We start from the raw sequence: 16,190 nt of genomic DNA on the forward strand, positions 1-16,190 counted from the left end.
AGCCACAGGGCTACTATGTTATCATTGGCAGGATGAGGTGGAACTGCTTTCACGCAAGCGTATTCACATATGAAGTTCAAGATTGGCTCAAGTCTCTTTACAAAGTATTTGAAGGATCCCCGTATTAATGAAAGTGGCATGCGCTTGTCTCCAGAGATAACCTCACGAATATGGACACGAGCGGCCAAGAACAGTTGCAACATGAGAATGAAATGTTCAAATTCTAGTCTGGTATCGCAGCTCCAAATCAAAAACGCCATCATGCAACCCATTACATTAACACCACCCTCACTGCTTCTGCCCAGCCAAATGCCACTCAAACACCTTCCTAAACCTCTCCTTGCCATCGCCCTGGATGGTATCGCCGTGGCAGGGGATAATCGTGTCAAAGTCCCACTTGTCGATGGTCTGGATGCTCTCGTTGAAGCTCGGCCTGTCGCGCCCGCTCATGACGTACCACTGGAACCGCTTCACCCACTTCACGTCGCCCTCGGTCGTCTGCAGCCCGCCAAACAGCTTGTTCGGCACGCCCGCGGACGTGTCGCGCTCGCCCTCGGGCGCCTTGGAGTACTGCTCGCGCGGGGGCAGGTTGAACATGAGATCGGCCTGGATCAAAATGCGCTCGGGCCTGAAGAAGAAGACGAGCTCCTTGTTGGCGTGGGCGTCGACGTACTCGTACGCGAAGTCGGCGTCGAACTCGGGCGTGATGGCCGTCTCGCGCTTGCCGGGGCCGTCCTTGAAGGTGACGAAGAACTCGTCGGCCGGGTTGATCTTGGGGTCGCCGGTCTGCTTGGCGCGCTTCCGGGGCAGGCCGTCGGGGCCGATGATCTTGGCGGCCGGGAAGGCGGCCTTGTACTCGGACAGGAAGATGTGGTGCTCCATGTCGGGGGCGATGATGTAGGCGAGGTTGCCGCCCTTCTCGGCGATCTTGGCCTTGACGGCGTCGGTGAGGGCGACGGGGCTGAAGACGGCGAGGGCGCCGGAGGAGAGGCGGACGAGGGTGGCGCGGCCGCCGATCTTGAGGACGCCGAAGCGGGCGAAGGGGACGGAGAAGGTAGTCACGTTGGGGGTGAGGTCGCGGATGACCATAACGTCCGCGGGGTTCGCGGGGATGAGTTTTTGTGACATGATGGGCTTTTTGATGTGGTCTTTGGCCGATTTGAGAGGGTTGGTATGGGAGGATGAGGGCTCCTGGTCTGGAGAGTCGAGGGTGTGTTGGCCTTGGAGGGGTGCTTGGGTGTTGGTGGTGTTACTGGTGTTGTGAGATGAGCCTTCGGGTTGAGCTTGCGAGTGAGCCTGCGATGGGTTGTGTGTTGCCGAGAATGCTCTACGATGGATTGTCGAGGTGCGGATTTTGCGGGCTGATGTAGCTGGGTATCTAAGGAATCTCTAAACGGAAAGATAGTTTTAGAAAACGTGGGTGACAGGAGGCAGAGGGGGGAGGGAGTATTTGGGTTATATATGAGGTAATGAGGGACCTGAGACTGTCTGCTGGGATGGAGCAGCTTTCACGAGCTGCAACGGGAACGGGGGCGGGAACAGGAACCGATTTAAGCTACGGCGGCGTGCGTGGTGTGGGCGCGGCGAGCACACGTACCATTGTCAAATCAAGCGGAGGCGTTCCGACGGGTTCGTTCTAGAAACGCGGACTGCGGAAGCGGAGGGAGGGTGTGTAAGAGATGGTGTGGGGGAAATTCGACTCGCACGTCAGTCAAGTCAAGCTTCCCTCAGCCGGGAGTCCGTTTTTCTTTCTGTCTGGTTGTTTCGACAAGGCGCAGGGTCCAGCTATGCCTCGCAACAAATTGCAATTGGGAGGGCAGAAGCTGAGAAGCGGACGGGAAGAGACGACGACGGACGGGACGAAAGGGCGAGATCTGCGGCCCGGGTATGTCGTCGTTGACGTCGGGGAACGGGTGGTACTGAGTCGGGGGACACTTGCTGCACTGCACACCACACTACCGCGGCACTCTGAAAAGTTTCATCAATCCGATGGGGTGACCGCGTGGGAAGTGGATGGATGTGGATGCGGGAGCTGCAGAAGATGGAAAATGTGCCCAGAACCCTTGTTCGGTTCGGCCGAGCTTGTTGCTGCTTCTTTGCTGAATGCGTCTGAGTCGGCCGTCTTTGTGACTTTCGTTGCTGTGCTGCGCGTGGCTATCGTGCGTTTGTCTCGCCCGAGGTCTCTGCACAGGGCTGCAATTTGAAATCGGGTCCTTGATGTTAGTAGCTGCCCTGGTGTAATACCGATCGGCCGCTGCGGATGCAATGCAGACGCAGCTTGTCAGAACGTTAGTCGCGCGCTGTAAGGTAGGGATGATGTGTGGAAACCTCTACTGCATAGTAAAGGGAAAGAAAGGGACAGGGCCGGTGTCATGACATCACTGACGAGGTGGTGTGGAAACTGCATCAGAGTGACATCTTCCATGCCGCCCCGGGGTCCTTCAGGTCTCCTAGGGCAGAGGGACTGAAATCAGTGCTGGGCTGACTGCATGGCTGGCTGGGCTGAGCTGGCTGAATAATTTGACGACGGCCGAGGCACAGAGTCGGGGTCGGCCGATCGCACACTCCGTCCACCACCGTTCGACCTCCCCAAAACGAACCAAACACCGGGCCCCCAATCTGCAAATCTGCAGTGCCGTGTTGTCTCTTAATAATCCACCGCGGAACGAAACGTCTTTTGCGAGAACGAGTCCCTCCGACCGGGGCTTCGAGTCGTCCCGTGCAGATGCCGACAACACTGTAAACCTGCGTCCTGTTCCGCGAGGTTCCACCTCCACCGCCGAGGTGGCCGGACTATGCCACAACTGGCAATCTGCTGGGTGCAAGTGTCCATGCGCGCTAAGCGTTTTTCGGACATTTTTCTGGCTGCCCTTACCGGGGCCCTGGGTCGACAGTGCTTCAAATTCCAAATCATCTGCCGGACGACGACGACGACGACGACGACGGGAAGCCGTTTGACCACGTACGCCAACGGATATACAATTTGAGATGATTCGATTGTGTATGTGCAATCAGATGAAGAAACAAGTCTAATTGTCCAGACGCCGTTGCGCCCAATCTCCGTCATTACAAACCAAAACACAACAGCACACTTCACTCACCAGATCGTCAGGTGTCATATCGTCCACCCAACATCATATCGAGTCAAGAACCTGTCAAAATCAATCCTCCAGAAATACGGGGAAAACCCCCTCCTCCCCCGCCATCCGCGCTTCCCACGGCAAGCCGCTAATGTTCCTGCTGCTCCTGCCCAGAAGGCCATCGTAAAAAAGACCAGCAAAAAAGTTGACGGACGGCCAGAAACGACTGTCTGCGCCTCCCAGGCCCAGCATGTTGTGTACCTTGGGCCGCACCGTCGTCTCGATGTAGTAGGCCCGCGTGAGGTCGTTGCCCCTCGCCCAAAGCTCTCGAGACACATGAAGCGCGAACCAGTTGCAAAGGCAGAAGTAAAAGGTGAAATGCCACACGAAGCTTACAATAAGAAAGGCGAAGTTCCTGTGGTGTATCGCTTTAAACTGGAATGCGAACACAATGATTTCGCACATGTTGTAGACTTGAAGCCAGTACCACTTGAAGATTGACATGATGACCCGGAAAACCCAGGGGTCCTTCACGTCTTCTGTTGCTCCTTTTTGGCCGTCGCCATCGCCGGATGGTTCGTTGTCTTGGTCGCCGTCGCCTGGAGCTTTCCCGTCCTCCTCTTGAATGGACGGCGTATCCAAGGGGTACATCATGTCTTCAGAATACCGGAACACGAACTCCGGGTCAGATTTAGGTGGAGGGCCTGTCCCTGCTGTACCCTCAGCTTTGGGCTTGCTGTTGTTTCGATTCGCTTTGTTCCTCGGGTTCATTCGTGCTGGCTTGTCTTGTGGCTTTTGGCCTGGCTTGTTCGACTTATCGTTCGAACCTCCGGCAGCCCGCTGAGGCGTCTCGGCCTTCATAGCATCCATGTCCTTCTCCATATCTTCAGCCTTCTGCTTGGCTTCGAAGTAACTCTTCTTCAGGCGTCTGTTTTGTTCCTGGAGCTGCTTGATCTTGTCCTCTGGTGACTGAGAGGGTCCTCCGCCGCCGTTGTTGTCGTCCTTCGGAGAAGAGTCCGAGTCGCTGGAGCTTGAACTCGAAGATGCCTCCGGATCTTCGTCTTTCGAAGCAGTCTTGAGCCTTGGCTTGGCTTTCTCTTTCCCCTTCTTCTTCTTCTTCTTCTTCTTGTCCGACCCTTTCTCCTTCCACTTCTTGACATCCTGCGACAATTTTGACTCAGAACCTTCCAAAACCTCAAGCATCGTCCCAGCATCGTCCCTCAACTTCTCGTTTGCCTCCTTCAAATGCTCGTTTTGCTTCTTCAGATCCTCAATAATCTTGTCGTCCGTTTCATTCTCTCCCCTTCCTGGCTCGTTCTCAGGGTCGTCCTCTTCTCCCTTAGCAGGGACTGTGATTACTTGGGCTTTGCCGCCCACGTATATGACCTTTTTTAGTTTTCTCGACCCCTTCCGGAATGTCGGGCTATCAGCGATGTCTCCGCCGCTTGTTCCAGAAAGTCGCGAGGCTGGCCTGTCGTCGAGAGCTGCAAAATTGACATGCAACACTTCGTTCGTCGCCTGCAGCTCCTTGATCTGCTGTTCCAGCATCTTGCATTTCTCGGCTCCAGCGATGCGGTTGTCTTGAGAGAGCTCAAACTCCTTTTGTACGTGCTTCAACAGCTTCTCGCGATCGTCCAAAGTTTGTTGAAGCTGATCGTCTCGTCCTTGCCGGAGTTCGAGTATCTTCTGCAACTCTTGTACTTTCTGCTCTAGGTCGAACCTTCGATCCGTCCCTTCGCTGTCTTCTGACGCATCTACCGAATCTGGATCGGCGTCTTCGTTGCTGCCACCCGTCGGGTCAAGAATGTGGGAAATCACGCGCCGCATGCTTTCTCCGTCATTCTCACCGGTGCGATTGAGCAACTGTTGCAGCTTCAACCGAACATGAAGGTGGGATTCCTCAGCCGCATCCTTAGCGCGCTTGGCAACCGCCAGCTGTTGTTCAACCTCCCGTCGGCGTTCTATGAGGTGATCGATTGGTGCGGACCTCGAAGAAAGCTCCAAATCGAGCTTCTTCTGGAGCAAGTCGACCTCTTGCTGGGACTCTTCAAGCTTCCTCCTGAGATCTTGGGCGACTTGGAGTATCTCGAGCGCGTGCTCGCGGACGATGACATCCTTCTCATACAATGCATCATCCAGTTTGTCTTGCGTCTGCCTCAACTGCAGAGGCATCGTCTGATCTTCGGCCTTCAAGTTGGCGAGTTGTGTGCTGAGTGACTCGACCCTTTCTTTGTCTCTCTCCCTGTCGCTAAGCTGAGCGCGAAGCGCCTCAATCACTCCCTCGAGGCGCTTGATGTCCTCCTGGTACTTCTGCTCATGCTCCTTAAACATTGGCAGATCCGCACCCCTGTTCTCCAGGATTCTGAGAGCATGGTCTCGTTGCAGCGCGAAGTTCCGAGCCTGGGTGCGGAGGAAGTCGTAGTTTTGCACACTGCCGGCCCGTCTAACAAGAGAGTGAATTGCCCTTATGATGTCGTGATTCGCTTTAGGGATCTGGCTGATTTGGTTGTTGAATTCCTGGAAGGCTGATCCTAGGCGAGCTGTCATTTCACCGGGGTCTTGAGTGGGATGGTCAAAGACAGAGGTTCCCCCGCTGTCGCTTGCGTTGGTTGAAAGATCGTATGGAGGCTCCGAGTCACCGTCGAAACTTGGAAGAACAAGGTCGTTGTTGGCGATGTGAAGCTCTAAGCTATGAGCCGCATGTAACTGAATCGCCCGGACAACCCGAGAGGCTTGTACTGATCTGTTCGCGGAGGTATCGAGTCTTTCGAGCGCAATTCGGATGGCGTCGATTTCTGCCACGAAATAGGGCCGGGAGGAGAGCTCTTCTGGTTTTGTGCTAAAGCTGTCATTCATTTCGTCTCCCTGGTCGCGCTGGTCGTTATTCTCGCTGTCGGGGTGCGAGGAGAGACGTCCATCATTCTCCCGATGCGCAGTTGCTGATCCAGGAATCAATTGTCGCTCTCCTGGCTCATCCGTATGTTCAGGGGCCAAAGTGGACGTCGTTGCTTGCAGAGGTGGTGTTGGAGGAGGCTGGTCCAGTCGACGGAGCGAGTCGTTCAACCGGGCTCCGTAAGCCTTGATGTCTTTGCGCAAGGCAGCCGATTCTATCGTGATGGGGTGCATAATCTCCTCCTTCTCCCCTTGTTTGATGGCCATTTCAAGGCTCAAGTCCTCACTGGTGTCTGTAGAGAGTCCCCTGTCTGCCTCAACCGCCTGAAGCCGTTCCTCCAACGTGCCTAATTCAAGGTCGAGCAAATACAGTTCGCCATTTTGAGCTTCCGTGAGACTTTTCCAATGCTCGTCCTTTTTCTTCCTGAGCTTTCCGAAAACTTCGCGCATTTCTTCGAGTTGGTCAAGCATGTCGTTTCGTTCATCCCAAGGGTTCATGCTCAGAGGCTGGTTCTTATGTGACGGCTGGGTTATGTCGGTAGTTTGATCGTTCGGCTTGGCGGTATTTTCCCTTGCAGATTCTTCGAGGAAGCTGGCAAGCTTCTCCTCAAACTCTGCAAACTCTCGGAGAGACTGCAGGTAACTCCCAAGCACCCGAACGACCTCTCCCTCTGCCACATCGGTCTGCGTGCCGACTGTCTGAATGGAGTGCTGCGTCTCAGATGCCTGCAGTTCTTCCCGTTCCGAGCGCGCAATCTCCCGTTCCTTTTGCCGCAGTTCGTTCTCGCATTTGAACAGTTCTTCTTTGAGTTGTTCGATCTCTTCTTGATACCTGCGTAATTCCTTTCCAGCAGTGCCTTCCCAGATGGCTCCGTGCTCGGCCTGTATTCTTCTTTCTGTCTCGGCCTGCCTCTTGTAGCGTTCTGCGGCAAGCTTACTTTCCAAATCGAACCGTTCGCTGTCAATCTCTTCGTTGCGAGCGATACTCTCGTCTAGTTGGCTTTCAAGTTCCTTGATGCGGCCCTCGAGAATTGCAATTTCGTCCTCCTTCTCCGTCATTTTTTGCTCCAGGCTCAAGTTGGCGTTTCCAACCTTGTCACCCGATACCTGCCAGGCCTCCAGCTCGGCTCGAGTGTCCTCAATCTCCTCTTGGAGCCTGTTGCGATGTTGATTTGCCTCGGAAAGCTTCTCCTTGAATACCTGGAGCTTTTCAAATAGCGTCGAGATGGTGGCCTCGTTCTCCGCGAGCTTCCTCTGTTCAGCTCTACTACTCTGCTGATCCTTGGCCCGGCTGATTTCTGCCTTGAGCTGTTCATTGATGGTTTCGTAAACGTTGATCCTCGCATTTAAGCCGGAAATCTCGTCCCGCAGCTCCAGAATCTGCGTTTCGTCAACTTGCTTCTCAGCTTCCAGATTCTGTATCTTGGTCAGTGCCTGCAACAGGCGAGCTCGCAAGTCGGCCACGACGGTAGGGCTGCATGGTTTGCTCAACATGCCACTCTGAGGTGCCTGGCTGACCTCTGACTGGGATCGGTGTTAGTACGACTTCTCTCAACTCAGTAATGCAACCGGATGCTCTTACCTCCTCGAATCCGACGGACGATTCTCGACTGAAACTGAGCCCTTGAAGCTCGCTCCTCAAATCCTGAGAGCCACCGAGGGCTGTGCTAGTCCTCCGAGAGATCTGAGACATATCGTCTCCCACATCAGGCGCACAATCACCTCTTGTACCGATAAAGCTGGAAGTCGACGCTCGCGAGAGCTCTCTCTCTGCATCCGGAGCGAAACTGACCCGGGGATAGACCTCGTACCCATCGTCGTTGGCAAGAGCGTCAATGCTATCTTCCTCTTCTTGCGAACTGCTGCCAATGGCGAGAAGAGCGGTTTCGAAGGCAATGCCGTAAACCTTGAGGAATGGTTCGACGATACGGCGGACATCCTCCACGGGAATCTCTTGAGCTAATCTCTGTTCATCCTGGACCTGATCCAGTTGCTGCTTCAGATAGGAAATCTCGCCCCTGGTGTTGCCGAGCATCTTCTCGTATTGCTTGTATGAGACTTTCTCGCCGTCGACGAGGAACGTCGCCGACTCGGGCTTGGCGGCTGCTCTCTTGCGTCTGGATTCGTCTAGCTCTTGCTTGAGCCTGTCAATGTCGTCTTTTAACTGGTTCTTGTCATTTCCCGCTTCCTCAAGCATCTGTTCGTAGCGATCTATCGACCGACGGTATTCGTCCTCGTCGCTCTTCCACTTCCTTTCTTTCTGCTCAAGATCTTTCACCGCCGTAGCTTGAGCTATGTGTTCTTCCCTCAATTGGTTGGTAAGAGAAGCCACCTTGATCTCCAGCTCCTCTGTGCCGGCAACGCACGCAGTTTGCTGTTCACGCTCAAGCTCCTCGAGCCTCGACTGAAGGTGTCCGCTTTCGGCATCCGTGCGATCTCGCAATCTGGTGAGTTCGAGTATTCGGCTTTCGGCTTCCTCGAGTTTATCCTCGGCCTTCTTGAGGTTATTCTGAGCATCCTCGCAGTCAGCATTGTATTGCTCAGCATCATCGTAATTAGCATCGCGAGCCACTTTGACGTCTTCAAGTTCTTCGCGGACATCCGCAAGCTGCTCGCTGACCTGAGCAAGCAGGACATCTTTCTCCTTCACAGCCTCTTCAAGAGACTCCTTCTCCTGCTGGAGGGCTGCCTGGGTCCTCTTGAACTCCTCGAGCTCTTCCTTGACCGCTGCGATGGCCTCGCTCCTGTGACGGACCTCCGAGGCGAGCTTTGCGAAGGTGTCGTTGAGGAGGGAGTCGATGGTCGACTCGTCACTTGAGTCTTCCGAGTCTCCATCGCCCAAAAGCGTGCCGAACAGATCGGTAAGGTTGTGTTCTTCGGCCAGGCTCTTCAATCTACCCCTCAAACGGGCCAGAGTCTGCCGCTCGGTTGCATCATCGCGCTGGGCGTCGTTACGCCGGGTGTCGTCATGCTGTACATCGCCGGGGGTCGATTGTGACGAATCTTGCGCCGGGCCCAGAGAGGAACTTCGATCGGTCGTGAATCTCTGCCGCCCTCGTGGGCGAGAGCCGCTGCCGCGAGTGCCGCTCAAACTTCGAGTAGGTGTGGTGGAAGATTTACGGCTACTGCCCACTTGCGGTCCTTCGAAAGCCGTCGACGCTGATCGAGCAAGCGCAGAGCTGGACGTTCCTCCCCGGCCACGGGAAATATTCCGAGCCGACAGGCTTCTCATGGGAGAGACATCGCTCTTGACATTGCCCGCCTCAGGAACACTCTGAACGACGCTTGCCCACGATACTGGTCTCGGCTGCTTCGTCTCCGGCGTCGCCACGTCGACCATAGGAGAACTAGGTATGGAGCCAGCTGGAGAATGGCTTACCGAGTCGTCGAACGGCGCGGGCGAATCAAAGACTGACGAGTCAAAGGTGTCATCATGTGTGTTGCTTGACGGTGCCGGCGAGAATGGCCTCGGTGGCGATGACTTCGGGTTGTTGCCACTGGCCACCTCATTGTCAGGCTGTGCGTTGTCTGCGGCGCTGGTCTGCTCATCTTCCGTCCGCCTCGGAGGCCCCGGCTGAGGAACATCTCGAGATCTGGCACGACCACGAGGAGGCTCGCTTTGCGGAGCAGTTCCCTCGTCCCGCTCCTCGCCCATGTTGCTTCGAATGTCGGATGTCAGCAAATGTCTAGTTCGTGTACTTACGACAGATGTTGCGCAAGACTTTGGTGGAAGAAAAGTTGTGACACGTTATGGGGGATAACACAAGGTTTTTATCAGTCTAAACAGAAGGAAATTTGAAGGAAGCAAACGAATAACAAGGCGTGGTAGTCCGTCTTTGACTTCGTTGACCTCTCTCATACTTATGGCACACCTACAGATGATAAGGCCCAGACAAGGCGGGTTCGAAGGCCGTCGTCTTTGCACTTCTTTACAACCATTCAGCCAGTCTTAGGAGACAATGACCCAAGGAGCAAGAAGCGATGTCTTTTCTGCTTGTGTATCGATGCATTGCCAAAAAGTCCGTTTGCGTTATCTGCGGCGCCATCGTGATGATGTCCAGGGAATCAAACGGAAGAAAAGGCCTTTGACGAAGCCCAGAATAGCATTTCGGTCGGATTTTCAGTCCGACAAAAGGGCTCATTGCTCCCTTGGGGCAACACAAATAAGTCCAATCAATTCAGAAGCTCATGGGTGACAAGGTGGCCGCGCGGAATCCTTTATTTGTCGCTTCTTGGCCTTTGTTGAACTTGCCAACTTGGCATCCCTTGATCTTCTGGTTGATCGTTTGTCAGCTCATTCTTCTATTAAATCATCCAAGTCTAGAGAGGTGGGTTGAGAAATCTTGCAATTGCAATTGCGGCAGGATTCGATTCGCCTTGATGAATCGTGAACTCCTGCTAATATGTCTCCTATCCTTTGAAACGCCAGTGTTGATATCTCCTCCCATTGGAAGTGTCACGTAACTGCCATCCGGGTATTCTGAATATGATTCAGCACCAAGAAAATCCATGAATCTGAAATGCCTCGCCAAACGCCGCCCGTACCATCTAGTCCATTTAGCTATACCAACCTCTAGCACCGGGGCCCGATGCCGTTGCCTCTTTTCTGTGCTTGATCATTGGCTCAGTGATGTGGAATGTATCGATGATGTCTTGCCATGTCTCCATATCCATCGAAAAAATTGCTTGATGCTTTGCGACTTCGCGCTTGACTCCACCCTCTTCTTCCATCTCGTCGCCAGTAATAGGACCTGGGATTGGGTTTAGAGGAAGTCTTGCGATGTGTTAAAGCTAACTTACTCAGAGATGGGAGCTCGTTGCTATCGAACTCAATTCCGACCTTGCCGTCGCGGATGAGGAAGCTGACATAAAACATGTTCTCTACGGTCTGGCCGAAAGACTTCGGATTCACGACGAAGCGTAGGAGGTCGACTCCGCCGGTCTCTCGAAGGCCATATGCGTGCATCGTCTGAATCTGTTCCTCCTCGCTCATTTCTCTCTCGTCAAAGAGTTCCACAAGCTTCGTCTGGGCATCTGCCTGTGTCTCTTGCAGTTGCTTGAGGATTTTACCGCAGATTGCCGTAAGGTCGTTTTCCTTCTTAGCCAAATCCTGGACATCCAGAACCTCAGGTCTTGTCTCTGCCAAATTGTTGGGCCGGAATGGTGCTGTTCTTTTAGAGATTTTTCGAATCTTCTTCTCAACAGACAGCGGGCCTAGCAGGAAGCCAGGCAAGGCTGGACGGCGAATATTAGGCAGAGACGCGAACCTTCCCAAGTGGCTCCAATTAAACGCCTCGTCATTTTCCCCGTCATCGTCATTTGAGCTGCCACCGGTTCTGCGTCTTCGCCTTTGCGTGCTCGAGAGCTCGGGTGCTTCGTCATCTTCGATGCCGCCGGCTTGACGCATATAGGTGCAGCATTTCGAGACGAACTCATCGATATCAACGCCCTCTGCCGAGCTGCCCTGCATCAACCGCACAGTCTTGCGGTATGACATGTCGACTGCGCTAACAAGTAGGCGGGAGTCGATGGTGGCTTCTGTGGTCTGCTTGACATTCCGGGCAACTTCTTGCGCCATCATCAAAGTCTCCTTGAGACCTTTTGAACCTGGCATCATGTACTCCTCTATATTCTCGTTGATACCTTTCTGCAGCTCACGCAGCCGACGCTGGATCTCTCGACGTTCCTCCATGGGTTGATCGGGGTCGTACACATCGTCGCCATCTTCATCGTCCCTGTCGCCGGAGCGGCCGTTTGCGCGGCGGCGTGAAGACTGTTCTCCATTCGTGTCTGCGCGCTTCCGCTTCCCAATGGACACATCGCGACCCTTTCCTTTGTCTCGGATAGCGAGATGACCTCTCGCGGGTCCTGGTGCTTCATCTTCGCTTGGTGAACCTGGCGAGGAGGGCGGCGTGGAGCCGTCCACTCTTGCAGGCATTTTGAGCAGTGGAGGGGCGAGCGTCGGCGGCCTTTGAATGCGTGATGGGATCGAAAGAGGAAGGTCGGTCGGTAGTGCACCTCAATGACACAAGATAAGGTGTAACAAGAGAACGCGACGGCAGTATCTCAACTGGCGATGATCGGACGGAGTTGCGATAAAACGCCTGTTTAAAGATGAAGTGGGAGGCCGCGCGTGAAATTGTGACCGGGAAGACGCGACAAGTACACTTTCCGGGCCTCCTTCCCACTCAACGCGCTCAGCTAAGCTTATCTTATCTCTCCCTCTGGCGTACGTGGGGGAAGTCGTGGCTTGTGTTGCTCTTATCGATAACACAACGGGTAGGTGGCTTGGGCGGGGTCAGTGAGCTGAAGGCAGGTACATCGGTGCAACCTTGGTGGCAGCGACTATTGGGGCTCCACTGAAGCTCTTGAGGCGATTGTCTCACTGACTGCGCTCGCGGTACTGTCACCTGCCTTTGAGCCTAGCTCGTGTCCGTGCTATCGGCACCATCCAGCATCGGGAATCCAAGTGCGCATTCAACATCATCCTGCGCGACGCAAACTCCAGCCTCCCCGATCGCATATTCTCCCTGACCGACGACTGGAAGCTGTCGCCATTCATAACTTCCTGTATCGACCTCACAGAATGGCCTCATGACCTAGTGAGCTCCTTGTGTCAAGATGGACCCGTTCTCGTTCGCAAGCTCCGAGTCTCTGGACTATCCAGTGAGCATCCGCATGTACGACTCCCTTCTCCGGCGCTCCCACCGTAGGATGCGCGCGCTGACTTCCTGGCCATAGAATCAATCTGGAAGGCGATGAGACCCCGTTCCTACATTCTACACTCTTAGAGAAAGCCGAGCTAAGGCATATTGGCTCCAACACGAGGTACCTCCCCCAGGCTCCATATGCGATTGCTCGTACTGACCTCCCAGCTCCCATTCCGATCTCTACGTCACAGTCCAAGTATGGGCCGGCTCCAAACCCTTAACTGTGCCAGTTCAGACAGCGTATAAATCGTTCCGAAACGAAAGGAGGTATGACAGCTGCCCGTCTCGTGTTAGGAATGTCACTAATGGCCGACCGTCCCAGGTGGAACGAATGGCTTACGCTCCCAATCGACTACTCCACGCTCCCCTTGAACTCTTGCTTGGCCATCACGTTATGGGACTCTTCACCTGCTGGTGGAAAACAGGCAGTGGGCCACGCGATACCTTTCGGAGGAACCACGCTACCACTCTTCGACCGAGATAATCAAGTACAGAAGGGCCGGCAGAAATGCATGGTACATCGACACAAGAACGCCGACGGCAACGATAACACCACCACACCTGCGGTTCCCCGTAAGAAGAGGGACACATCGAGGAAAGGGTCTGCACCACCAGTGGACAAAGATGCAGAGGAGCTGGAGCGCATGGAGAAACTATTTAAGAAACACGAGATGGGTGAAATCCCTAGAGTCGATTGGCTTGACCAACTGGTCTTCCGCGGTTTTGAGAAGCGAGGTCTTCAGTCAGCGAAACAATCGCTCAAGGCTATGCAACGGCAACAGACAAAAAACGGCGATGCAGCCAACGAAAAGAACCGAGTTGCAGACGAGAACAACGCTGTTAACACAGAGACTCACGCAGGCTTCTCCAAGTTCCAACTCAACGTTGAGCTGCCACGGTTCGATTTCCCAGTAGTATTTGCCGACCTGGAGTATCCACCTCCACCGATCTCGGCGTTGCAGCATATGTCGGCGTCTCAGTCAAACGTCATGTTAAAGCCACCACCAGAAGTACAGTTTGGTCCTGGCATCAACGCACTCGGCGACTCAGGTCCCGGCAGTCGCCTGATGAAGGTGTATGATCCCGAGGTTGGGGCACGTGACAATCCGGCCGAGAGCAAGCACAGGAGACTTGTCAGAAGCCAGCATCGTCACGGCATCTTGGATAAGGACCTCAAGCCGAACGCCAAGGTTCGCGACGAGCTGAACCTCATCATGTCATACTCTCCGACCCATATCTTGACACCCGAAGAGAAGGACCTGATCTGGAAGTTCCGCTACCACCTCACCCGTGACAAACGGGCAGTTACAAAGTTTGTAAAATCCGTCAACTGGCAAGATCACAGTGAAGCCAAGCAGGCGGTACAAGTTCTGGGACGGTGGACACAAATCGAGGTCGATGACGCGCTCGAGCTGCTTGGCCCAACATTCGATAACCAAGCTGTTCGAGCCTACGCCGTGGACAGACTACGAAAAGCTGATGACCACGAGTTGCTCCTCTACTTGTTGCAGCTTGTGCAAGCTTTGAAGTACGAGCACATTCCGTCTGATTCATCCCAGGAAACCATCCAAGACTCTTCTCTCGCGCAATTCTTGATATCGCGCGCGGCTGACAACTTTCTTCTCGGCAATTACTTCCATTGGTACGTGATGGTCGAGTGCGATGATCACAGTGCCGAGCAAGGACTTGACAACCGGAACATCTACCGGAAAGTTGCCTACGACTTCATGACGGAGCTGGTGAAGCGTCCTGACGGGGTGGATACCCGAAAGACCCTCCTCAGGCAGGCCGAATTGATTGCGAACCTATCCAAAATCTCCAACGAAATCAAAATGTCCCACGAGTCTGTCGCAAAGAAGACGGATCATGCCAAGAGCTGGCTGGCCGATCCCAAGAACGAGGTCATTGTCATTGACCCGCCTCTGCCGCTTCCACTTGACCCTACCATGAAGGTCGTGGGTGTCGTGCCGGAAGAGACGATAGTCTTCAAGTCATCGCTGTGTCCTATCAAAGTTACCTTCAAAACGACAACGGGCAAGAAGTATCCAATCATCTTCAAAACGGGCGACGATCTGCGACAAGATCAGCTGGTCATTCAGATCATCACTCTCATGGACCAGCTGCTGCAAAAGGAGAACTTGGATTTGAAGCTGTCGCCCTACAAGATTTTGGCGACCAGCACAACTGCTGGTGCTTCCCAGTTTGTGCCTTCCACCAGCTTGCAGAGTATTGCGTCGAAGTATAAGAACAACCCTGCCTTGACCTACCTGAGGGCGAACAACCCAGACGACCGACAACCGCTTGGCCTGCGCCAAGACACTTTGGATACATACGTCAAGTCATGTGCTGGGTACTGCGTCATTACCTACATCTTGGGCGTTGGTGACAGGCATTTGGACAACCTCCTACTTGCGCCAGACGGGCACTTCTTCCATGCTGACTTCGGCTTCATCCTCGGACGAGACCCCAAGCCGTTCGCGCCGGTCATGAAGCTGTCGAAAGAGATGGTAGACTGCATGGGTGGCGTCAACTCGCCCCAGTTCAAGCAGTTCAAGTCCTACTGTTTCATGGCATACAGCGCGCTCCGAAAGTCCTCCAACCTGATTCTAAATCTATTCAGTCTCATGGTTGACGCGAATATCCCGGATATTAGGCTCGAGCCGGACAAAGCCGTGCTGAAGGTTAGGGAGAGATTTCATCTGGAGCTTACCGAGGACGAGTCGATGCGTTACTTCGAAAGGGTCATCGAGGACACCCTAGGCGCCATCGCACCCGTAGTTATTGATAAGCTGCACGAACTGGTGCAGGCTTTCCGAAACTAAAGGGTGCTTCACTAGCGGCGTTTGGGACAGGAGTCTTTCATTTGGAATCAAGGTTGAGGAAATAACCAGTTCAGTGGGCAGTACTAGGAAAATGTCTATGCTCAATTTCAGTCAGTTGCTGCTCCCTTGATGACTCTTTAACGAAAATAATCGGAAAGAAATCAAGAAAAAGCTCGGGTTAAGTTTTTTGCATCCAGGAAGAGCCAGCTGTACCAAATCGTCCAGAGGGGACGTCTACGATGGATGCTGAATCACCCTTGCGAAGTCACCCTTGTGACGGTTGCTCGCAGCTTTCGTGGCTCCAAGCGGACGGTAAGGTTATAGGTGGGTTCCTGAGTCTTCCTGGCTCGCCCAAGGTCTTCCTCATCAGAAGAAGGAATGGCAAAATAGCAAAAACAGAAAATCTGTTCAAGGCCCTCTTTGGATTCAAACGAGCGCCGCTACTCGGATGAACCAGAGCATCTACAGAGGAAAATCTAATTTAGCTGTGTCTTTGACCAACTAGGCCACCTGGTGCTGGTCGAACTTGTTGAAAGACAATGAGACGAAGACTGGTGACATATTTACCATAGGGGTGAGTTGAGAGTGGAGCCACCTTGTTGCGATGGAAGCACCGAGGCACTTGACCAGCATCACCACAGAGGTTAACCAAATTAGGCATTGTGTATGGTTTCTGTCTATCTATA

General features: G+C 53.8%; 1 protein-coding gene and 1 pseudogene across 2 annotated transcripts; one reads left to right on the top strand and one right to left on the bottom strand.

Annotated features, from left to right (window-relative positions):
- Positions 1-288: 288 nt before the first annotated feature.
- Positions 289-11,910, bottom strand: GCG54_00009364 (annotated as a pseudogene). Its single transcript has 7 exons — positions 10,773-11,910; positions 10,540-10,723; positions 7,555-9,631; positions 6,496-7,496; positions 6,145-6,369; positions 3,180-5,925; positions 289-1,134 (listed from the first exon to the last, which is right to left on the bottom strand). Coding segments are annotated over exons 1-7 (8,217 nt in total).
- Positions 11,911-12,593: 683 nt separating this feature from the next.
- GCG54_00009365 (Phosphatidylinositol 3-kinase catalytic subunit type 3) lies at positions 12,594-15,504 on the top strand (the record flags this gene model as incomplete). The annotated part of the gene is made up of 4 exons (XM_045409311.1): positions 12,594-12,652; positions 12,714-12,800; positions 12,848-12,949; positions 13,005-15,504. The coding sequence occupies 4 exons, from the start codon at positions 12,594-12,596 to the stop codon at positions 15,502-15,504; spliced, it is 2,748 nt and encodes a 915-aa protein (XP_045256556.1).
- Positions 15,505-16,190: the final 686 nt, after the last annotated feature.

The sequence above is a fragment of the Colletotrichum gloeosporioides genome (genome assembly GCF_011800055.1).
Source record: "Colletotrichum gloeosporioides strain Lc1 chromosome Unknown consensus_117, whole genome shotgun sequence".
Taxonomy (NCBI): Eukaryota; Fungi; Ascomycota; class Sordariomycetes; order Glomerellales; family Glomerellaceae; genus Colletotrichum; species Colletotrichum gloeosporioides.